The 25,148-nt window shown below is 38.4% G+C and overlaps 1 protein-coding gene across 8 annotated transcripts in view; it reads right to left on the bottom strand.

Moving 5' to 3' along the window:
- The window catches only part of EPB41L2 (erythrocyte membrane protein band 4.1 like 2), a 128,044-nt gene that overhangs the window by 56,205 nt on the left and 46,691 nt on the right, over positions 1-25,148 (bottom strand). For all 8 annotated transcript variants that reach the window (XM_072855852.1, XM_072855859.1, XM_072855858.1 and 5 more), the window contains 2 exons: positions 20,240-20,724; positions 18,649-18,861 (listed from right to left, as the gene is read on the bottom strand). In XM_072855852.1, coding sequence (XP_072711953.1) covers positions 18,649-18,861; positions 20,240-20,710 — 684 coding nt within the window. In that variant the 5' untranslated portion in view covers positions 20,711-20,724. The remainder of the gene's footprint in view (positions 1-18,648; positions 18,862-20,239; positions 20,725-25,148) is intronic.

A 25,148-nucleotide genomic window follows, 5' to 3' on the forward strand; every position in this document is an offset into this window, starting at 1 on the left:
ACTTGTATACACTGGTAATGTTCACTGTATCTTTAAATATCTTTTCGTAAGTTTATAGCTCTTCTATGTAAGCAGAAATACCACCATGCCATGAACGCCAAGTTATGTTAGTCTACATTCTAGACAGCAGCATGATACAAAAAAGTTATAGCATCAGAAAGTGACATTTATAGAGCTCTGTTGTGGATTCAAAAGCATAAGAAGCCTCTCAGTATTAGCAATGGTTCTCATTATAAAATCCTACTTGTAAAATTAAGACTCCTAGTTCTTTAATTTTTTTTTTATATTGTGATATAGTTTTAAAAATCTGCAAAAGTATTTAATTTCCAAAACCAAACTTTTCAAGTGTCCCTTTGGGGACAGGCATTATGACACAGTTTCAATTATATGATAACGTATAATTTTTCTGGAAAACCCCATGCTCCTAGGAGAGAATCTCTAAACAAGAACTGAAGTTACATAGGGAAGACAACTGTTGTGATCCAGTCATTTCAGAAGTTAGAAACTGTTTAATAGAAGAGCAGGGGACTCTAAGAAGGCAGCATCATGGTTTGCACAGTTTAATGTTACTCTTTAAACTGGATTCTATTTCTTTTTCTACCAGTTGGTTGAGGTGTCAAGTAATAGTCACAATCAATATGTAAAATGATAATCGCTAACCTTATATATGTATGTATAGATATGTATTTATTTATAGGTGTATACACACTCACATATATGCATATATAGCACAGAAAATGTTAGCACTGAAACCAAGGAAATCTCCCTATTCCAGATTCTAACACTGAAATGGCAGTAAAAGCATAAGCCCATACGCAGCCCCACAGGAAGGGGAGCATATTCAGCCTAGCTATACAAAGAGGCTGAGAAGCGAGGACAGGCTTGCAGAGCCAGTAGTTTAAAACACAACAGTATTCAGAACAGCAGTATTCTGTACTGCCCCCACATTACGCTTTTTTTTAAGTGAGAACATAGAAAGAATGTATGTAACCAAGGTTATTCCAGTACCAATTCCAAGTCTGTATTTAGACACTGCAGATGCCACCTCGTAACACAACCACTTCATAAAACCAGGGGTAACAAGGTTTCTGTCCTTTACCTCCTTCTCACAAGAAGCCCAAACCAGAGCAAAGCAATTGCAGCAGACATACAGAATGGAAATTTCTATGCTGTTGGGAATTAGAATAGGACATTATGGATCCATTTGGCTATAAAAGAGTTGCCAGCTACAAATGCAATATAAACACTAGTGATGTTCATCACGGCTACCAGTTCTGTTCAATAATTTTATCAATTATCTGGATGCAGGAGTTGAATGCACCATTAGCAAGTTTGCTGATGATACCAAACTGGGAAGTGCTCTTGAGGGATGAGAGGCCTTGCAGAGGGATGTAGATGACCCAGCAATGTGCGCTTGCAGCCCAGAAAGCCAACTGTATCCTGGGCTGCATAAAAAGAAACGTGGCCAGCAGGTTGAAGGAGGTGATTCTGTCCCTCTACTCTGCCCTGGTGAGACCTCACCTGGAGTACTGCGTCCAGCTCTGGAGCCCTCAGCACAGGAAAGACATGGACCTGTTAGAGCAAGTCCAGAGGAGGGCCATGAAAATGATCCGAGGGCTGGAGCACCTCTCCTATGAGGAAAGGCTGAGAGAGTTGGGGTTGTTCAGCCTGGAGAAGAGAAGGCTCCAGGGAGACCTTATAGCAGCCTCTCAGTACTGAAAGGGGGCTTATAAGAAAAATGGGGAAAGACTTTTGAGTAGGGCCTGTTCTGATAGGACAAGGAGCAATGGTTTTAAACTAAAAGAGGGTAGATTCAGACTAGATATAAGGAAGAAGTTTTTTACAATGAGGGTGGTGAGACACTGGAACAGGTTGCCCATAGAGGTGGTAGATGCCCCATCCCTGGAGCATCAGGCAATCATCAGTAGCATGAATTTTAACAAGAACAAGTGCCGGATTCTGCACCTAGGACAGAGTAATGCTGGGCACAAGTATAAATTGGGAGTGGCTGGAGAGCAGCCCTGCAGAAAGGGACCTGGGGGTGCTGGTCAGCAGCAGGCTCAATGAGTCAGCAGCGTTGCCCTGGCAGCCGAGGGCAAACCGCATCTGGGGTGCATCAAACACAGCATAACCAGCCAGTCAAAAGAGGCAATCATCCTGCTGTATTCAGCGTTGGTGCAGCCTCACCTTCAGTACTGTGTGCAGTTCTGGGCCCCACAATTTAAGAAGGTTGTGAAGGTCCTTGAATGCGTCCAGAGGAGGGCAACAAAGCTGGTGAAAGGGCTGGAAGGCATGTCCTATGAAGAGCAGCTAAGGACTTTGGGGCTTATCTAGGAGGCTGAGGGGCAACCTCATTGCTCTCTACAGCTTCCTGAGGAGGGAAGTGGAGAGGGAGGTGCTGAGCTCTTCTCCCTGGGATCCAGTGATAGGACACATGGGAATGGCTCAAAGCTGTACCAGGGGAGGTTTAGACTGGACATCAGGAAGCATTTCTTTACCGAGAGGGTGGTCAAACACTGGAACAGGCTTCCTAGAGAGGTGGTCGAGGCCCCAAGCCTGTGTTTAAGGGGCATTTGGACAATGCCCTTAATAACATGCTTTAACTTTTGGTCAGCCCTGAAGTGGTCAGGCAGTTGGACTAGATGATCATTGTCAGTCTCTTCCAACTGAAAAATATTCTATTTTATTCTTCTTCCTATCTCCTCTTTTCCCTAGCAGTACATGCTGAGGAAACCTCTGATGACGTTTCTTCTCAGCCCCACATGAGCGGAAGGGATTGAATGGTTAATCCTGTCCCAGCTTAGGCAGTACTCTGTCCATTTGTGGGAAGGAGGCGGTACCTTCTGATGGGGGTGAGAGCTGTGGATCGTCTCAAGATAATTTAACCATCTGAACAAATTTGAAAAAAGCATGTGTAAAGTACGGTTTTTGAAAGTCTTCTGTGTTCATGCAGTTTAGCTGGGTTTCCACAGGATGGCAAAAACCCACATCTCTGACTAGTGAGGCTCAAAGATCAAGCCCTCAGCCTGAAACAGGAACTAACTGGTTCCAAACCTTTTTGAGGTGAGCAATACTTGTTATTTCCCCATGGACTTTTTTTTTTCCTCCTCATACTCATTTTTAGAAATGCCTGAGCCATCTTCCTTGGAAAAACATAATAAAACAAAAGATCCTGAGAACAACAGTACTCCATCTAGCCCAATACTCTGTCTCCAAAGCGGACAACTGTAAATGTCTAAAGAGAGAGCACATGAGCAGTGCAAGTCTACTTCTACCAGGGTCCTGGGGGCAATCATTGGTGTCAGTGGTTGGGAGCAGCATCCCCTGGGACCTGCACCCACACTGTCTCCTGCTAAGGGGCCAGGGGACACGTCTCAGCTCAGCCTGGGGACTCAGTCCCTGCCTGAGTGATGTTGTAGGTGTGCCTGTCTCTGACTCTGTCTCCTGGATGGGCCTGGGACCTGCACTGCAGAGAGCTGCTTTCCTGGATAGACCCCTCAGACCTAGGTCATAACTTGTCATGCATAACTATATGCATAACATAGCCTAACTTCTATTCCCTGTGCTTACCATGAGTTGAATAATGATGAGACTGTTATTTGCCTGAAGTGCCAGGGGTTCTTCAGCTCCAAAAACACTTTCAAGAACACATATCACAAAGGTTACAAGTGGAAACAGGATTTGATTTTATTTATTTTATTTTTCTGAATCTGTTTAAGAGCCAATGTTCACAAGCATTAACACACATGTGTAGCCAGGAGCAGGCTGATGCATTCTTCAGTTTAGCTTGGAAAAAAACATGCCTTGCAGTCTGGCAAAGGCAAGTCACACAAACTTAGAAGCAGTAATAAAGGCCAAGCAGATCCCGTTTCCTGAGGAATAAGAACTTGAAGAATGAGGATCAGTACCAATCACACACAAAAGAAGAAGAGATGTGTCGTACCTGGGGTATTTTCAAAAGTATGACACATATCAATGATAAGCATACTTTTTGTCTGAAAAAAAATTGCTCCGCCGTGCTTCTTGGCAGTGAAGCCTGCCCCACACTTATATTGCATGCAGGGAGAGCTCCTGATGGTGCAGCAAGCCTGAACCCCTTCCAAGCACAGGCTGTTTTGCACAAGCAAGAACACCTGGGGAAATGGAACCAAGGGAATACCAGAGCTCACTCTCACTACAAACTTGCACTGGCAAAGAGGGCCAGAGAGCGCCAGGGCACAAGTGGCACCTTGGAGACGCAAGAGCAGCAGGCAAGAACCTAGCCAAAATAGCCCAAAGGAGCCCTGGCAAGGGGCTGTGCTCAATGCTGCAGAGGAAGGCAAAAAAACCCCCAGGGAACATTGCCAGACCACCCTGGGGGGAAAAAAAAAAGCCTTGCTCCCCTCAGCTGCAGGGCACAAGGGGCCATCTTCATGGTGCATGAGCAGCAGGCAGTAACGTAGCCAAAATGGACAAGACAAGCCCTAACAAGTGGTCATGCTGAATGCTGCAGAGGAAGGCAAAAAAACCCCAGAGACCAGTGCCAATCTGCCCCAGGGGAAAATTCCTTCCTGACCCCAGCGCTGGCAATCAGCTATTCCCTGAGCATGTGAGCAAGACCCACCTGCCCAGTCCCACAGGCGGGTCATGCCTCCCAGGAGATGCCCAATCCCTCAACCTGGAGCTATCTCAGGGCCTTCCAAGAGCAGCAAAATGCCCCCAGCCTGATTGACCTTGGGGGCAAGAATCCTTCCCACACCTGACAGGACACCAGTGGGTGCTCCAAAGTACTGGGACCCCTTGCAACATCTATGCATCCCATTTCTTATGGCTGCTGCCCCTGGTTCTACAGAGGATGAGAACAGCAGGCTCTGCAGTGCTCCTCAAGAAGGCATTCCCTTGGTCTTGCCACTGCTATCTAGCTGAAAAGACCTGATGGCCTCAGGCACCTCTAAGTGTTCACGGTTATTCTCATCTCCTGAGGAGCTGGCATCAGTTCCCCAAAGGCTGAGGCAGGGTTTCAGTCCATCAGATGAGCTTTGAACGTGGCTCTGCCAGTAGCTGGCCTTGCAGCAGAGAACCTCCAGCAGCCTCGTCCAGCCTCTAGTCTTCCTCCCTTAGCCCCCTCCTCTGAGTAATGCCACTGGTTCCTCAAGGACTTCCTCTCGGATGTCTTTGGGCTGTGCCTGGGCCAGCTCTGTCCCAACAGCAAAGCTGGGCAGGCTGGCAGCAGGACACAGGAGGATGCCCCCTTTATCCTGCCCCAGGGCATTATGACTGCTGCATTGCTGGGTGGTGGCACTGTGACATGGGGGTGACAGGGCCCCCTACAGCCCTGCCCACCACCCCTCCCCCTAGCATCCTTTGGAGAAAGGCCTTTGGGGTGCTGGCCGTGAGGCAGTCCCTCTGCCCAGGAGGCTGTCCCTGCCCTTGGTGGCCATGCACTGGGCACAGCTGCTGGGCATCCCCAATGCATCCTCTGCCACTCAGATCCCAAGGACAAACCTAGTGTTGTTACTCTTCTCTCAGACCATGGCAGAAACCAACCCTGCAGCCCAGAGACCATCCTTGTTAAGCCATCCCCTCTCTGTGCCAGAGCTTACATGCCTCACTGCTACGCAGTGAGGAGGACCAGGGGCTTGATCTGGCTGGACACAAACCCTTTTCCAGGGGTGATTTTGGCAGCTGCACCCTGGAGGAAAGCCAAAGTGTAACCAGAGCCATAGGCTGGGATAGCCAGTGCCAACAGACCGCCATGGACTTAACACAGGCTTTAAAAAACAAGTGAGCAGAAGTTACTCTGGTGTGGTGGAAAGGTTGGTAATTTTCAGACCTAGAACACTTGGATTAGTACCCAAGGCACAGGGAGGCAAACGATGACTCTTCCAAATTGTAAAAATAGCCCATTGCTGCTATCACCGTGACATCCCTTTTTTCCCACTGAAACCAAGCTGCGCAGTTGGCTGTGTTTATAAGGGATAGAAAACCCACTTCAGACATGGGGTAAAACTTTCAGAGCTCATTTGTGACTTTAACCTTTGCTGAGAGTTACTTGCCTACTCCGATTTGTGGGAGGATGTTCAGATCTTATCTAAAACCCTGGCAAATCTCTTTCCTTCAGGATTTAGTATTTTGAGTACTGAAAGAGCAAGAAAGGTACTTTTCTTGTCATTTTGTATGTTGGTGCCAAAATTGGTATGTACTTTCAGACTATGTAAATAAGGGCATTTATACCATATACGTTCATTTGGTTGTGGTGATGCCAGAGGTGAAGGAAAGGATTTTGGTTCCCTCTGCATGAACTTTGCAGAGATGTAGAGAGCATCTTTTGGCTTTGAGATGACTTCACACATAAACATTACTTTCAGTGGTGTCTGTTGAACCTAGACCAATATTTTAAAAAATGTGTCAAATTTAATTTCATCCCTATTTTTCTTTTTCTAAATAAAAGATGTCATACTTTAAACAGACCACTTAGGTTTATTCAAACACTAGTCTACACATCTGAGCAGTCAGGAAAAATATTTGCAAATCCAAACTCAACTACAATTAAACATCTGTTCCATATCAAGTTCATTCAGACTTTTCTTAATTCAGGGTTAAAAACTGATCTTCATTGTACATTAAGCAAACATGTTTTTACTTTGTATTAACAAACTGTAAGTAACCATAGAACCTATGTCAACTCCAATATATTTCATTTGTTCATATGTGCATAAAATATGGTCAATGCTGGCATCCTTTAAATCCTTTTGTTATAAATATTTAATTAGACCACTGACTGAATGCAGTAAACAAACCCAATAGGATCTTCATTTGCTTCTAACTAGTAATCATTATGCAGTTAGCACTTCTTTTTGTTTGTTTAAACTGTGTTATCCTCTACTAAAACCCAGATTATATTTAAAGCAGAAAATCTGAACAAGTCTTTATCGCAGATACCAAAATTAATGATCCCAAATTTAATGATGACATTTCCTCTCAACTACCTAAGAAACCACAGAACAAGCGAAAAAAAAGCAAGTTGATTCCCCCCCATGAAAGCAAGAGGCACATGCAGATCACCCTAAAAGATTAATAACTTACACCTGCTCCCACAGATGTCAATTATGAGGAAAGGAGTACATTGCAATTATGTCATTTGCACTGTGCTAAAAAAAATTAAAAATTACTTCTACAAATTAAGTCTCAAACATTCCAACAGTCTGCTCACTCAAGCTATTAAAACTCAACTGCCATTACATCTTATAAATATTACACTATTGAACCATGAACCTAAGTTATTTTATCCTTTAATATGGTTCTGTCATTTCAAGTCAGCACAAAGATTCAGTCATTTACAATTTTTGGCAAATATCACTCAATATCTTTCATCCTCACATACTTTGACAAGTCCCTCTAACAACAAGGGATATGTTGTTATCCCTATAAGTGAACTGAACTCTCTTTAAAGAAAGTAATAAAAAGTAACTGAAATTCCTAACAGTTCACAGCCTATGAAAGTTGTTTTAAGTCACGCTCCTCCTCCAGAACTATTCAAACAATAGTTTCTTCCTCTTTCCTCCTATCCAGGCATTCACACATTACTGAAGAGTCTGAGGCTACGTGGATGTTATCTCTAAGAGTTACAATAGTTTTAAGGTTAAAATAAATTGAATTAATTGCTCATGCTCTAAGTATGCACATATTGCGTACACATAACTCATCTTCTTTAGTATCATACTTCCATACAATATTATTTCGTGACATATTTCAGAAGTTTCCTAGAGATAAAGAGCTTTGGACATTTTTACTTTAAAGCTACAGAACACAGAAAAATCAACCTATTTTGTTAATATGGAACCTGTGGACTTAAGGAACTTTATACATTTTAGACTAACAGTTAAAGGGCCTAAATGTAACATTTCAAGGCAGGTTATTTTGCTTCCTTATAAAACTTTCCGGGTTCCCAAAAACCAAAATAAAGCAAGTTTGAAGAATGGCTGGTATCAAAGTTCATGACACTACTCCCACTTGAAGTTTTTAATTCCTCAGAGCAAGTAGCCAAGATACAGAGTGATCATTTACAGACCACAGAGACATATTTTATCATCTATACAAGATACCAATCCAGAGACCCTGATGGTAGCATTGACTACAGTTCATTTCCAGCAAAAATCAAAGACCCTGAAACATTGCAGTAAGAATTTCAAATTAAAATGAACTGGCAATAGGTTTCACCTGGTACAAGGCTTAGCTTCATTATGCTGACAGGTCATGGACTTTTCTGGGCAGTAGTGGAGTACCTCAAAGGTTGCACCTAAAGTGGCATCCAGACCAAACATATTTGGAGAAGCTGTACTCAAGAAAAAGACTATAAACCAGGTCCTTCAAATTTGCATCTACAGAAGCAAAGTAATAAAAGTACAAAGATAAATGAGAAAAAAACTGAAAGAAATCATCACAGAAGAAGCTGAAATATCTGTTTAAACAGTTCTGTAGAAAAAGAATTATTGACTTAAAGTTCAAACTAGCAAGTTGACACCAGTCAGAAGACATAAGGCAAAATAAAGAGTTCTAAGGGCAAAAGAACAAACAGATTACTCTCAGAGGTGATAAATAAATTTACAAAGTAACCCTCAAAAAAGAGAAATATCCGAGATGTGCTTTTTTTGGAAGCCAAACATCAACCATGTCAGGCATGCCCTGGGCAACAGGAAAGACATGCAAAAACAAGCCAGAAGAAATAATTCCCTTGTCAAACAACACTAGGTGGCTGCAAAAAAGAACTTAAAGTAATTATCAATATACAAAACATATAAGTGGCAAAGAAACAAGAAGGGTACAAATGTACCTGTACTCCTACAGCAACATTTGATGACAAATTCTGAACTACAGAAGAACAGCATCAAATTATAGTTATTTGCAAAGATGTCTCTATATCACAGTAAAAACATGCTTAATCGCCATAAGTGAACTGTGTTTTTTTTTTCTCTGCAAACAATTTCATATATAAGCTTGCTATCTCAACATGTTAAAGCTATTTTTTTTCTAACTGAGCATATCCTATCAGTTTCTGTTCTGTGGCACTCACCAACAAATGACACATGTCAGCGAGAAGACACAAACAGGAATTAGCTTTTAGAAACATTTTGTCACATAAACCAATTTTTGTTTACTCTGAAATATGTCTCAATGCATTCTGCATGTCACATATAAATATACTTTTTTTCCAAAAAGTGCTTTGACTCAATCTAGATTCTGAGTGTGTTGTTATGCAGAAGTTACATCAATTTAATTTTAACTAGACTTTAAATTGTAATAAATCCCAATTTTATTCATATAATACAGGCTAAGTTTGCACATGTACCTAATCCATTCAAATAAACTACAATAATTCCAGTCAGAACAAAGTGCACATCCATGTAAATTTTTTACTGATATAACTAAGTTTATAATTGCATTATATAATAATTGCATTATATAATATAATAATGCAATAATAATTATATAATAATTATAATGCAATAATATAATAGCATTATAATTAGTGCTGGTTTATCTTTTTGTTTGTTTGGTTTGATAGTATAGATTCATCAGAGTTCCTTATAAATATTTGCTCCCAAAATTCAACTCCTGTCTGAAGATTCCGGGGGAGGGGGGGGGGGGGGGGTAGAGTGACAGGATATATGATTCCCTTATGAAAAACCTACTTCTACCCCTGCCCTTTTCAGCTGATGATAACATAGCATTAACCCTTGCTTACAGGGGATAGGGAGAAGAAGCCCTAGAGCACTCCCATTTTTCCTGTATAAACAGGAATAAGTTTCGCATTGCTTTCCACAATGCACTTGTGAAACTCCATGATCAAAGCAAATCCCAGAATATCTTCACAGTTGTTGCTCAGCTACAAAACAAACAAACAAAAAATTCAATCGAAGAACAGCAGAGCTAGCAAGACACCACAATCTACTTACTGTCCCTGTCTAGTGGTTACTGTCACAGACATACTGCATTTTCACCTCAGCAAATCGTATGCCTCTTATTCCAGCCCTTGAAAGTCAACCTGACTAATCGCTCTGGGGTGGGGGAGGAAGATGCTTTGGAAAAAAGATTCATGTGAATCATCTGCAGATAAACCTACATTTTCTCCCCAAATTTAACACTACTCTGTGTTAAAAGATGGTTTTGTCTTTTAATATTAAAGTGCAGAACTCTTATCCTAAAGCAGCTAAATGAGGCTATTCAAAAAAAGTCAACTTCTTTCTTAATCTGTGGATAGACTAGCAGCCAGCTTTTACTTCAGTGAAGAAATGTCAGCTTCTCAGAAACGATTACCTATAATGCCATGTGCAAGCTGTGGCAACCACATGGAAATACCATTTCTGCTGCATATAATTCAATATTCCGTGCATAAAACAAGTTAATAAGTACTCAAAGAAAAATAACTTAGATGCATGTCAGTCTCAACCACTCAGAGTGTCAAACACTTCAATACCAAACATCATCTCTGAAGGAAAACTTTTGCAATTCACCATTATTTATAGGTAATAATCCCGAAAGTTGGAATAAGTAACACCAACCACTTTAAGAACTGTGTGTTACCAGAGGCATATAAGGAAGGCTCACATTGCACACAACACAGCTGATCATGACAGAGCCCTCCAAGATGCAACAGGCTGAAGACAGAACTTCCAAAGAGTTCCTGGGCATCTTCATTACTCTCTCCAAGTAATGATATCAAGAAACTCTAACAGAAATCTTAAAGGATGCAGAATGTATTCAGACAACTACTGAGTCTCTAGTACCACAAAAAAAGAGGCTCGGAGTAGTTTTGTGTGTAAACTGGACCTGGTGTTGGCAGGAAATTTATCTTCCATCCTCCCCCACTTATCACATCTATTATGTGCACCCTTCAGAGTCCCATTACTTCCTCTTCCAGACATACCAGGTATATAGAGAAGGAAGGAATTCAGGTACATGTATAAAATAACAGAATAAGTAGGCTGTGAAGAAATCAGATAGAGCCATAGACCTGGTGAAATGCATAAACTTTGATCTGGGAAGTATATTTCCTCAAACAATATGAGTGATCCCTAATGCTTGCCTCGAAGGAAAAAAAGAAAAAAAAAAAGGTAAGGTTCAGGCTTCTTTTTTCCTGCAAAGAAAAAAAAAAGAAAATATCTAAAATACAATTCCCCCCACCCCTGCCAGAGGATGACATAGGACAAGCTATACCCATCATCAGACTGAGAACATAGTTTTCCTCAGATGATCTTTGGGAACAGTTCATCTCTTTCACTTTTCTCATGGATCCAAAATAAATTAGCACTTGTAAAGAAAAACTATGACGTTCATTCAAATACACCAGAAAAATGCACAAACGGACAAGCTATTCCATGGGATGATAGGGCTTTAAAAAAATATCCTTAATTGAGTGCAATACAAACTTATATTGTTCCTGATTCTTTTTTCCCCAGGAACTCTCATATTGAGATCTTTTGTAAGAAAGAAAAGTCAAGAAAGGAGAGCAAAACCATTTCAGCTGGATTGGATAGTCACTGGCTGCACTAAAGAATTACAGTAAAAGAAACTGAGTTTAAGTGATCAAATTTGGTACTTCAAATGCTAAATAATAATTTTGAAAGGCCAATCTTAATTAAATAGATCAAGAACATGAAGTGAGTGGACCTTGCAGCAACTTGTGTCCACTCAAGAGCACAACATTTAGCTACACTGCAACTTCTGCAAAACAGTAAAAACTGTGTTAAGGGAAGGCTATTCTTGAAGCAACTTAACTCTGCCCTCTTTGAGCTGAACTATGTTGATAACACACATACTTAAATACAATTTTTGATGTTTTTGAACACAGATGCTGCAGAACACTTGACAGGCTGAGAGGCATTGAAGGATAAAATGGTAACATTTGAGTTTGGTCATGAAAACACATCAAGGATTAGATATGAGTACCTTTCACTCAAAACAGTAAGCCTCCTTCATGTAACCAACAAACATTTGCTGAAGATTATAATTTTCTCAATCTTGCCTTGAAAATTCTTTTCCCTCACTCCCTCAGTTAAAAACAAAGCCACTGCCACACATGTCATCACACTGCTCTAAACTGCCAAGACAAGAAGATCCTTGAGCAATATCGGGATTACTATTACAAAAACCAATCTATGGTAACAGGACAGAAAACAGTTATTTCAACATACACAAATTGGCTTCAGTTGTATCACAATAATAGGACTTCACCTATTCACTTAAATTAATCTCCCTAGCTATCTCAGCTTCCTATTACAGAATTCAAGCATTTAGGAATATAGCTGAACTCAACTTTCAGCAAGTTAGGATATCCAATTGTCACTTGATAAATACTAAATTCCTAAAAATGTTTAGTGAAGCATGGAGAGCCTGGTCCACATCAACCTCTATAGAGCTTTCGCTGCTTAGTCTAAATCTCAGAGATAATACACTTTAAAAAACTAATTCCAGATGAACTTCTTTTGTTAAACACCAGCCTTAACCAAAAACTGTGAACGCTTTTCCAATACAGTTATTTTATATATTCTACACAAGCTCACTAGCATCTTATTGAATTGAAATATCCATTCTTTTTAAGTTTGAAAAAATTATTTCTATATCCAGTCAACTTTGTTTGAGAAATTAATCTAATTTAATTTGTATCAAACATGTAACTTTGCAAACTAAAGAACAAAACCAGCTTCAATGGTTCGGGGCGGGGCGGGAGCTGGTTTTTGTATAAGATGTTATATGAAACAAGGCTTAATTCTTTCAATATCCAAAATTCAAAATCCATGTTATAAAAAATAAAGTATATTGAACGGTTTTAAAGCACTGGAGCTGAAGAAATGTAGCCGCAAATATGTCTAGAACTAAGTTAAGCTCACAAAGCAAAAAGGAATATAAGCAGGATAGAAATATAACTACCATGTGGACAGCAGCTTACAGAGCAGTTTCTGGTCTACTGAAATTGCATTTCTTCCTAAGTACATAGACTATTGCCACTGGATATTCTGTTCTTTCAGGAAAAAGAAAAACCAAGATGGACAGAAAAAAGAAAAGAAATTAAAAGTAAAAAAAGTCAGAAGTGAGACACAGGAAGACAGCTAGCACCTGAATCTATACTAAGATTACTTTTTAAAATAAAGGAAAATAGAGGGAAATAAAAACATAGGTGTCAGACTAAACAACTGGCCTAGATAATGGAGTTCAATGAGCAGTCACAGAAGAGAGCTGCTATTTTAGAAGCTGTTTAATAGGGACTGCTAGGGATATTATGCCTGAACTCATTTGTACTCCCAGACAGTATAGTGTCTCAAAGTGCAGTCTTCCAATTGTACAAGTGTGGAACAAGCCTAAGAAAGTTCTTTATTATTTAGAGATTTATCATCTTACTTCAAAAAAGCTAGAGAAAAACAGGTACTTGGACAACAGTGATAAATGGATGAGACTTTATAGAACTGCTTTTTCCTGCAAGTGAAAAAAAGTGAGAAGTGACCACCTTGCTAAAAGAACCACATATAAAACTATTAATTTTGAGAACCTAAGATGACATAAAAAAAAGAAATAAATTGAATTTCCCTTAATACTCAAGAGGTTAAATTGAGGTGAGGCTGATCAGCCTGACATTTCCTACATCTTCCTTCTTGAAAATAGGAATTACATTTGCTTCCCACCCTGCTCCCCCTCCCCCCCCCAATCCCAGGAACCTCCCCTGACTGCTGGGACCTTTCAAAGATGATCAAGAGTGGCCTTGCCATAACACCAGCCAGCTCACTCAGCACTCATGGGTGCATCCCATAAGGTCCCATGGGACTTGTATCTCTAGTTTAAATGTTCCCAGCCTGACCCTCCCTTTTTCCATGAATTTCCAAATTGCATCTTCAGGCTTTTGCTATTAACTATTTACTGATAAGAAGATGATCAAGCTGGAAAAGTAAAGTTTTTCTGACTAAAACAGCTTATGGACTAAGAATAGTGCATCAGTACTTTTTTTTTCTTTAAAGAAACAAGGCATTACTATCCACTTCAAGATTATCCATTAAGATTCTAGTGAATCTAAGGTATATAATATCTGAACTCAAATATCAAGTCCTCTTACATTACAATTAACACCACTGGTACAAATTAATTGTATAGTATTGTATGTACTAATTGGGCACAAAAGTTTCAGTATTTAGTTACTGCTGAGAATTCTATCAGCTTATACTAACTACAGCATTGATCTGCATGCTGACACTGAAGCTACTGAATCATGGCTTTAATCTCCTTTTATGCCTTTTCCCAGCTATTGTCCTATATAAAGACACATGCAATAAGAATTAACAATGACAAAATTTAACAGAGGGTAAGTTGCTGGGTAATATTTTGGTTTCTTTCACACTCCTTTTAAGTTATGTGAATACAAATTGATGCAGTTCTACAAGAAAAAAGGAATGTGATTGTAACTCAAACAGAAAAGACCCCAAGAAATAGTGTATTAGCTCAGATTTTATTACTGATTTATCATGAAGGTTTAAGATGGCAATTAGAAAAAGACAGGATTCTACCAAAAGCTGTCTGTAAAATAACAGCAGTGAAAACAAGGTATTTTTCAGTTTTACTTCCTTATTAGCAAGTATATATATTTAAAGAAGTGTCTCTAATGTAAATAAAATATAACGAAGTTGGTCTACAGTATATAGCGAAAACTGGAAGAGGCATCAGGAAATGTTTCAACCATGGAAATTGCTCCAAACTAAAACCTGACTTACTAGAAAGTCAACCAAGGTAAACTGGGCTTTGCACTTTGTGCTTAGACTGCAGAGTTTTCATTTATTTGCTTTTTAATCTTGCATTGTTTCTGTTACTTTGTAAAGCAGAAATAAACCAACATTTACCCAAACACTAAATATTAAAGGAAGACTAAAGAAAAAGGTCAGTATCAGAAACTGATCTACTAGGATCCACTGCAGAGAGCACAAACTGAAATTTCAGTTATCAGTTGAAGCAGCTTTCTGAGACTTAGTATTTTGGTACAGTAGTAGAGCATAAAAAGCTCTACATGTATTTAAGAACATGAATTCATTCATAAAATTGCAGTCAGCACTGCTCATGTCCTATAAATGATTCAAATGAACATAAACAGATTGTTTCTACTCCACTTTGTCCCCCCCTTAATTTTTGCTTCTGTTCTTAGAGCAAACTCTTATTTATTACAAATAATCAGAAAACATATTTCTTGCCAACCAACTTAACTGAACCATGATACACTTAAAATACTTCAGAATAGAATTTTTCAGTTGTAAATGCAAAATGGCATCTTTTTAAATCTGTGGTAAGCCACAGCTTCATTTAACTCTCATTTTTGGACAGGGAAAAAGCCCAGGAAAATAAAATTCATATAGCCTTCAATTAATACAGGGATACCATTCAGATTTAAACATCCCAATTTACATGAAAAAATCAAAAAAACTCCAGGGTTACTACACCATCTACATAAATTTTTGATTTATATATAATTTCTATATATATTTGTCCATATATAGTGATAGGAATATATAAATAAAAATACTTTTCAAGAACTTTTAGGTGACAAAATTCCTGCAGCTTTAGAACATAAGTATGCACAGCCCTATGCAATGTGTTCTGGACAGCAATTATTCTGTAGTATATTTTTCATGTTCATGTTTTGTTTATTCTGATAAAATTTTCTCTTCTGTAAACACAGCATAAAAAAAATAAGTAGACTTCGCTAACATTAACAAAGGCTTCACTATTGTTTTTTTACAGTTGACTTAATTCATGGTGAAGTGGTCTGCATTTGACACTGTCAGGGAGAGATCCCTGTAGGGCTAAAATATTGTACTTTAAGAAACATACACTGAAATTATTTGATTTTAACATCAAGTATAGGAATTATTTAACAAACAGAGGCTTCAGAAAGCTTATATTACTAAAAACTATAAAACACAAACTTGAAAAATTCCAGCAAACTGCAGCAAAACATTCCCAAGGAGTATTTCATATTGATAAACAACAAATAAGAATTTCTTAGCTGATAGGAAGAGTTTTATTAGAGAACAGGTTTGAAGAAAGCTGTACTAATGCATGAAATAAGACTTAAGTTGTGATGAAACTTCTGAAAGTCTTAAAAACAGGCGTCTTTCTTTAGTCTTCTCTAACTATTAGTTTCACAAGATCTTGAAGGACAGGCGAGCAGTATTCATCCAGTATTATACTACAGTACACAAAACAACTTGTACACAATAAGCAATTAAACTACTAGGAAGCCTAATGAAATCCACAATCAAATCATGTAGGGACTGACTAACGGACACTGGAAAATGAAACAGCACAAGAGAAGACAAAAGGCTTCAAGCAGAAGCCTGCACTACTGCATGACTTGTAATGTGTGTACTACATCAAAAATTGAACAATTTACATTAGACAAAAATGGGAATATTTTCAAGGAATCAGCTGGGTCTGAGAAATGCCATAACATTGCCACTGTTTTGTCCTTAGATCAATCTGAAAGATATATCTAGATGTCTGGTTTTAGAAGAGGTACAAATTTTAACCACTCTTCCTAACTTCGATGATATTCAGTCTAGGCACCACAGCTAATCAGTTAGTTACATCATCATGTAAAATGCAACAACGACATTCACAAGTGTAGTCCAGAACAACTATTTTTCCCCCATTCCAAACCAATGGATACTCTAGTGCAAAGCCTAAGACAGAAATGTAAAGGAGGAGTTGACTTTAGTGAGGAAACCTATCACCTTCTATAACAAATATTAATTCTCCACATAACTACCAACACATTGTGGTTCTAATACTCACTTAAAGGTCGACTTGCTGGGGGTGTCGTATTAGGTACCATTTTGCAGAACATGCTGAATCGTATCATGTTGCTTGGTCACATCTTTAGCTTACTGAACCCATAAATGAAAATCATGATATTCTAAACTAGCAGCTTATATGGCCATAGAAACTTCTCATCACCTTACAGCCATCTCGTATGACTAGAACAAACAGCAATGAGACAAATTTCACAAAGAGAAATGACTAGGACTGGAAGCAACAAGTAGAAGTGAAGCATCAGAAAGACAGACTTCACCAGCTGTTTAATTCACTGCATTCCTCTTTTCCCCCCAAAGCTTACAAAGAATTGAACCCAAGAACAGCTTAGAGGTCCTGTCCTGTGAAAGCATCTGCTGAAGAGTAGAGGGTTTTTTAGGATTGGAATGCACCTGTGCAAGGGAACCAAGCCTCATTATTAGAATCTGTCTTTGGTGCTACTAGCTAGAAGAACTTCAAAAATATCACCTACACAACCTTTGAGATACAAAGCTAAAGTCTTCAGGTACTATGAACATGGTTTTCAAGTGTTTGCAAACTTTATTGGAATTACAAAATAGAATTAAACAAATTTTAATGTGTCTTACAACTGACTGGCTGGAAGTATGGTTTCCATATATAAACTGTCCTACAAGGAACATTGTCTTCTTTCCAAAGCAGCACCATACGCCAGTATTAAATAAGCTTATTTCTGGGGTATCCATCAATCCAGCATGAAATAGGGAGTTTCTAGTTAAAACAATTCCCAAACCTTCAGAAAGTGTGCCCAAAGAAGTCATGTGGTTTATAATAGTTGGTGTTGCATCTTCTACTGGCAAAAGTGATTACAGTTGAACTTTCTGATAGAGAACAGCCTCTCACACCTTTGTACTGAAGTGACTGGCATCTTTTGGGAGACAGTACTAGCCTGAAGTAATCTGCTGATAAGATCTACTTACTACCTTAATTATACAAAAATTGTCATAATAAATCAAACCAAAGGTTATTTCACTGAAATAAGATTTGGAATGCCACTTTTTCCTCCTTTCATGTAATTATGTGTTTCATAATTTAATCTTGATCTAAAATATTAAACAACTACTATTTGACCTAGAACTTGGACACTATGGTCAGACTGAAAGAGTGTGTGTGTTTATATGTGTATATGTGTCTGTGTGTATATATATATATATATATATATATTCAAAGGATATTAAAGCCATAAAACCCAAGATGCTATTTACCATTTAGCTCACAATCCCTATTTCTGTTAGCGATCTTAAATCAGATTTAACAGACAAATATACACAATATCTAACCCGGCGATTTACAGTTGTAAACAAACAATCCATGCAGCCATGAAAATTTGGAACTAGAACATACCTTTAAATACAAATAAGTATTTTATACCTGTAACAGAATTTTTCTTTGAAGCAAACTTTTTCAAACTTTAGTTCTCCAGCTGAGATAACTTAAAAAAAATTAATGAACTCAAGACAGCTTTATTAGTACATATGACACTACCTTCAGGAAAACCTTAATATTTTGCAAAAAAAATGTTTGAGTTGTCAAACGATCACCATTGAAAGGATTTGTATATTGCATTTTATCTTATTTGCTAGTGTACCTCAGAATGCATTTTTAAGGATAAACTGATAAGGTCTTAAAGATGGAGTTTTAAAATGAAATGTTAACTGGCCCCTAATGATAGCAATGTGAATGTAACATTGTAATGAGATCACTAGATATACAAAAATGTATTTGTTAAATTCTCAGTGCAATGAAAGCAAATTTTATTTTTCTCTATAGAAAAAGAGCTCTTTATGTAGAGACTTGATGCCTTACCTCTAGGTCACAGCTGTATTCTGTGCCATCCAGAAGCATCACTTTACACTGCACAGTTTTAATTTTCTTGGGAGACTTCTGAGGAATGTTTTCTGTTTTGATTTCAGCTGTCTGCACTTCTTTTGTCTCCCTTTTTTCTTTTTCTTCTTGTTTTTCTTCCTTTTCCTCTGCAACTTTCTCTACTTCCACTTCTTTACCATCTTCTTTGGCAGGCTATATAAAATACAGTTAAACAATGATTGAAACTCAGGAAGGTGGATATTTTTAACTTGTTCATTTCTTTTATAAGCTACTAATAAATAAAACATCAAACCTTCATTAAAGTTATGCCCATACTGGAAGCACAATAACCAGTGTAAGCATTAAGGTTTTCCTTTGGGGACCAGATATTCTTGCTCTCAAACCACAGAAGGTGCCTTTATTTTTTTCTTTCCTTAAAACGAGATTTTTAAATGTTTTATTGGCTCTTTTTCCTAACAGAAATTTAACAAGAAGCTCCAGGAATTATACAAAACTGAAAAACAGTGTTTATGAAAGTCAAGTTATACAGAATCACAGAATGGTTGAGGTTGGAAGGGACCTCTTGAGATTCATCTAGTCCAATGCCCCTAAGGCCCCTCTAGGGACACCTAGAGCAGTATGCCCAGGACCGTACCCAGTCGGGTTTTGAATATCTTCACAGATGATTCACTCCACAACCTCTCTGGGCAACCTGTTCCAGTGTTTTACCCACCATCACAGTAAAAAAGATTTTATTTTTTTTTTATTTGAGATGGAATTTCATGTTTTTAATTTGTGCCCATTGCCTTCTGCTGTTTAACTGCATAGCACTGAGAAGAGTCTGGCTCCTTTTCATTCCCTTCCTTCACGTATTTATACAACATTGATAAGATTTCCCTTGACCCTTCTCTTCTCCAGGCTGAACAGCACCAGCTCTTTCAGCCCCTCCTCATATGAAAGATTTCCTATGCCCTTAATCATCTTCGCCACCCTAGAATGTGAGGTTTGAGTGTTAAGAACTCACATGCAACTTTTTGAAAAGCAAGACTCTGGAGCACTGCAGAAGGTGGCATTTGGCTTGGAACTCAGCACCAACCTCCCAGAATGCAACAATGAGGACAGTGACCACAAGCATGGTTTCTAGGTAAAGGATAACAAAAACTGAGATCATAAGGACTCAGAGATAATCCATTTGTTATTTGTTGTGGTTAAGTCGCTAAGGAGGTATTGGTGCGATCCAATGGCTTCAGAGACAAAGCTGACTTAAGAAGCTCCTCCTCTTTATCCCTGCTCATTTCTACCACAATGATACAGTTCAATGTTCCTTTGAACTATGCCAAAGTGTGAAGTTACACTAAAATTAGACATCTAGAATGACTGGAGTAAAAAAATGGTCTGCCACAGAGCAGGAACCTTTAAAACCAGCTATGCTACTTGTAACTGTATCAACCCAACTGCACAAAAGGCCAGATAGTAGCTGTCATTTTTCCCCTCAATATGATCCTAACAAAGCCTTACATGAATTACATAAATCATGAATCAGGTCTCATTAAAATTATTCCAAAGCATCCATTAGCCTTCCCACACATACCTGTGTTTCAGCACTACTAACAGAGTGTTTTTCGTCTTTGTCGTCTGCTTTAGCATTATGCTGATTTTCAGCTGCTGCTTCTTCTAAGCTCTTTTTTGGCTGAGCCACCCCCTCTAGTGTCTGGCATTCACTTTCTTCAACTACTTGTTCTTCCCCTGTGGTCCTTCTCTTGGTGTCATCTTTGGGCTCTGCCAAGGTGTACGATTTTTGTTTCTTAAGCCAGGGGGGAAGGAAACGAGAAATACCCTTGCTTTCAGGTGAAGCTTTTTCCTTCTTCTGGCTACTTGGACTACTTTGGCTAGTTGGTGCAGGGACAGAGGAAGAATCTTGAGCTTCTTCAGAGGATGTTTCCCTGGACTTTTGATTTTCTGGAGTCTCTGATGCTTCTTCGGGCTTGTCCTTGGCTTTGTCTGGTCCCAGCTGCTCAGAATCTTTCTTTACTTCAGTCTCTGAGCCAACTTCAGTTGTCATTTTCACAACCTACACTAAAAGAAGCAACAATAAAAATAGTTTTGTTATGTATCATCACTACTTTTACTGACTCTTGTATTATTGGCAGTAATTTGTAGTAATAATCTACAAGGGTTCCTAAATTAAACTTATTGGGGTTAAAGAAATTCTTCTTTTCAAATTCTCAGCTCACAAGTAAAATCAGTAAGCTAAAACTTAGTACTCTGCAGATAAAGTTTTTTAAAAATACTACTTCAGAAAGATAGATCTACCAATAGTTTCTTTCTCCTTGATAACATTTTAAGTGTGCTCACTGAAATTCATTTGTTTTATTATAAGCTACTCCTAATGTTATTGGCCAAGATTATCTCATGAGTAACTTCAGTTCTCTTTCTACTGGGCTCCTTGGTTGACCCAGAAGCTCAAATTTCAGAAGAGCATCCACCTTCTCTAGTTGGTGAACTGGTAGATACAACCCCCTTACTATTCAGTGACACTGATCAATATAACACAAGTTTTATACAGAAAGTCTTTTTAAATCAAGGAAGAGTGCATGCTTCTAGTTGTTCCTTTCTACATTAAGAAAAGCCATTCTTGCCTTAAAAGAGACTCAGTTAAAATATCTATAGTCTTAGACTTTATATAACTCTTCCATCCTCCTTATCATCCATACCTTTTCAGCAAAGAAGCAACCAGTAGGCTCACAGTTGACAGTACCAGAAGCAGACATTGATTTTAGATGGGAATTCATAGCTTTAAGTTTTAGTTTATAGTCAAATCTGTTGCATTTAAAGTTAAGGGTGTATTTTCACAATTCCCTTATCTCAGTCCACAGTGAGCCAGTGGTGGGCATGGAGGAAAATGAAAGAGCAAGCTTACCAAAAAATAGGAGAAAAGGATGGTGAGCATGATAGTGAGTATAAAAAAATAATCAGAAATTGTAAGTCAGTGAAACTGTTGAAATTACTAATAATGCCAGGAAGTGTACTTTTTTGTTGTTTGGTTTTGTTTTGTTTTTTTAAATAAGATTGGGTTATTAATCAGGAGCTCATACCAATCAACATAAAATCATACATAATTCTTATACTCTCTCACTTCTGCCTGCTCTTCCTTCAGTGAAATTAAAGACAAATCATAATACTATAACAACAGGATATGCAATAATAATCTTTAATCTTAACATTATTGGTATTTCTTGAAAAAATATTAACTAGAATAAACAAATTTTGTTAGCTGTGTGGCACTGGATTTTTGCTGCATTACTTTGAAAGTGTAATATATATTTTTTTCCAATGTATTGATGCGAGTCAACAAAAATAAGCACACCATGGTCCAACAAACAAAGTTTAAAATAGTTAGATACCATCAGAAGTATCACTGGTACTTATTTACAACCTTCTTCAATTAGTTTTAAACTGATGGTCTGTTTGTCTGGCCTGAAGGTTAGTTACAATCACATTTATAACTTTTAAACATTGGGCCCTCTCCATTAAAATTGATTGCCATCAATGGCTGCCATTAGAGTCAGGAGGCTATTAGTTCAGGACTCCTGCTGAAGTCAACAGCTGCTGCCCCCACCCCTGCCCAAAAAAAGAGTCAAGGAGAAGGTAATCTAGTTCCGGCTTGATGCAGTTAACTTGCACACCACTTTAATCTGCACTTGAAGCCAACTGGAAACTAGTTTAGATCACAAGGCAGCAGCAACACTTTGCCTCCAGGTTTCCAAAGCACATTCATAAGTAGTCAGAAATAAAGTTAAACTAAGCCATTCCCAAGAAGAAAAAGAAGTGGGGGGGAAGAAAGAAAACTAATAAATGCCCAAATATGTAAGAGAGAAGCCCTTCTGGCAAAAGAGATGGACAATATTGAAAGGAAACAATGAGCCAAAGGAAATAGACAGTTATCTTGGTAAGAAGCTTAGACATAGCAGCCTTCAACTATCTACAGGCAAATTCATATTAAGCAAGCACCTTAAGACCAGAAGTAACTACATGATGTGGGTGTTTCTTTGTTCATTACTTTAAACTTCACTATCTAAACCAAAACATTCACCAATGGGGAAATTAAAAGAAAAGTTAGTATCTTTACTGCTATACTAGAGACTTCTGAATACACTTCAAGCTTAAATATTACAGTTATGTAGCCATTTCCTCAATTTTTTATAAAACCCTTCAAGTTTTAATACTGTTAACAAAGTTCATTGTGATACTGTATTAATATTTATATACGTATTATTTATTTCAGAGGTAATAGGACTCTGAAAGGCAGGCTTCCATTTGTCTACCTGTTGAGATTAAAGAATTTGCTATGTAAAGCCACGTATTAATATGCTAGTTTTAAAGCTGGTACTAGTCAAATTACATTTTGCTATCACCTTCATATCTTACACAGAATTGCTGCTGTTCTTTCCTAATGGTAGGTATCAATCTTAATAATAATAATAATGCAAAAGCTTATTATCAAAATGCACAATATATAGAAAAACAAAACCCAACTTTCCCCAACAGAAAAATCCACAAACTTCTGCTGATCAGAGAATAGCAATCCACTCTGCTTAATAAAGTCAAAAGGGAGGTTTCATTATTAACAGAGATGGTGGTGATTTCTTCTCATGCATCTCTAAGAAAGAACCAATTTCTTCTCAGAAAGTAGCTAAAAAAAATTCTAGAGAACTTGATAAACAAATCTTCAAAGAAGCTACAGGAAAAGGAAAATCACTGTATCTCCTGCATGTGTTTTTTACTTTTTAAAATATGCAGAAATGCATGAAATACATGTACAAACTAATAAAAATTAATTATATACCATTCTTGAAATTAAGATCATATTTTGCTTATACAGTCAAATAGGAGGCATCTCCAGAAAATTCCTTAGAACCAAGAAAATAAATCACCCTGTAAACATGTTCCTATGGTGTTGTTCTAACAATAAAAGGAGCTGAGGTTAAAGTTACGCATCTTAACTGATTAAATTTAGGCAGGATAGCAGTGGGTGGTACAAACTCGCTCAGTGTGAAACAAGAAAGGTTCTGCATCTCCAAGTGTTCAGGTTTTTCATAACCAAAGTTATATTTTAAAGGAGAACTTGGCTTTATACTGCAGAAGTAAGGGAAACTTGTTACAGCCCCTGTCTGAATAGGTCTGTCCATGTTCATTTAATGTCTTCATTTGAAGTCCACTGCAGGAGGCAATTTCTTTCATGAGCTCAATTTCCCATAAGCTTGTAACTTCAATGCTTTTCTGGGGGGGGGGGGGGGGGGGGGAACCTACAAAACAATACACACCTCTTGACTAAGCCTGTAGATTTCGTTATACTCCCAGCAGTCTCTGAATGGCTTGTTAGAGATGGATGAATTTACTGAACAAGGGCACTGACCAAGAGCGTAAGGGATAGTCTTCCCAAAATATCTACCTTCTCCAGCACGTGAGCTTGATATATATAATATATTTTATAGAGTTTCATTTTGGCACAAGAATTAGGCATCCCTTGAGAAACAGAAAATCAGGTTTATCTGCCCTTCTCTGCACTCCCTTCCCTTGTACTCACTATTTCAATGCTATGTCAGATCCTCTAGTTTTGTAGTTCACAGGAAAAACAGAGGCAGTGGGGGACAAAATATCAGAGTTCTGCAATCAGAGTCTACTGTTGCAGCTTGTAAAGTCTCTGATGTTACCTGCACTACAGTCAAGCAGATCAAGTAACCAGGTTATCTGGAAATGGCTTTTTCCTGATCAGAGAGGGAAGACCTTGCAAGATCCCATCCAGCCCTGTGTCTTAACAGCCAACAATGTGTCAGAAAGTGGAAATAAGAAGCAGACAGCATTTGTCTCAGAAGTGAGATTGGGAAGAAAAAAAACAAAATTGGGTTGAAAATTTACTATTCTCAAGTTTAACTGCAACTTTTCTTCCCCTCCTGTCTCCAAGGAAGCATTGTAAACTCTCATTTGCTCTTAGTACGTAGCATAAGCACACTAACTATTTTTGCTCCTTTAATTTTTTTTTAAACTCTGTAACAGCTGCAGCAGGATAGGGTTCTCCTTATCTCACCTCTTTCATATTGCAAGGTAACATTAAATCCATATTTCATTTTGAAAGGAGAAGGGGAGTAAGAATCTTGCAGCAGGAGTGGACAACAGAGAAGGAACATTAGGGAGATGCTGAAATGGAAGGATTACCAAGCTCTGAGCAAAGAGGGAAAAAAAAAAATCTTGGCAGATTTTGCAATTGGCATTAAACTCATGCATATTAAACTACTAGTGATAACATCTGTATCTTTTGTAATCCTCCTGAAAACTTGTCTCATGCAGATTGAATGTCTACCCAAACTGCAAGGACCAAGGTGGGAGTGGTAGGGCAAAAAGTATTGGAAACAACCTCACAATTTCTGAAGAAGAATTAAGTTTGTTAGAACAGGTCCCACTTTTATGGGGAGCAGATGTCCTGCCCTAGTCGTAACTCT

This window comes from Ciconia boyciana, chromosome 3 (assembly GCF_034638445.1).
Source record: "Ciconia boyciana chromosome 3, ASM3463844v1, whole genome shotgun sequence".
NCBI lineage: Eukaryota > Metazoa > Chordata > Aves > Ciconiiformes > Ciconiidae > Ciconia > Ciconia boyciana.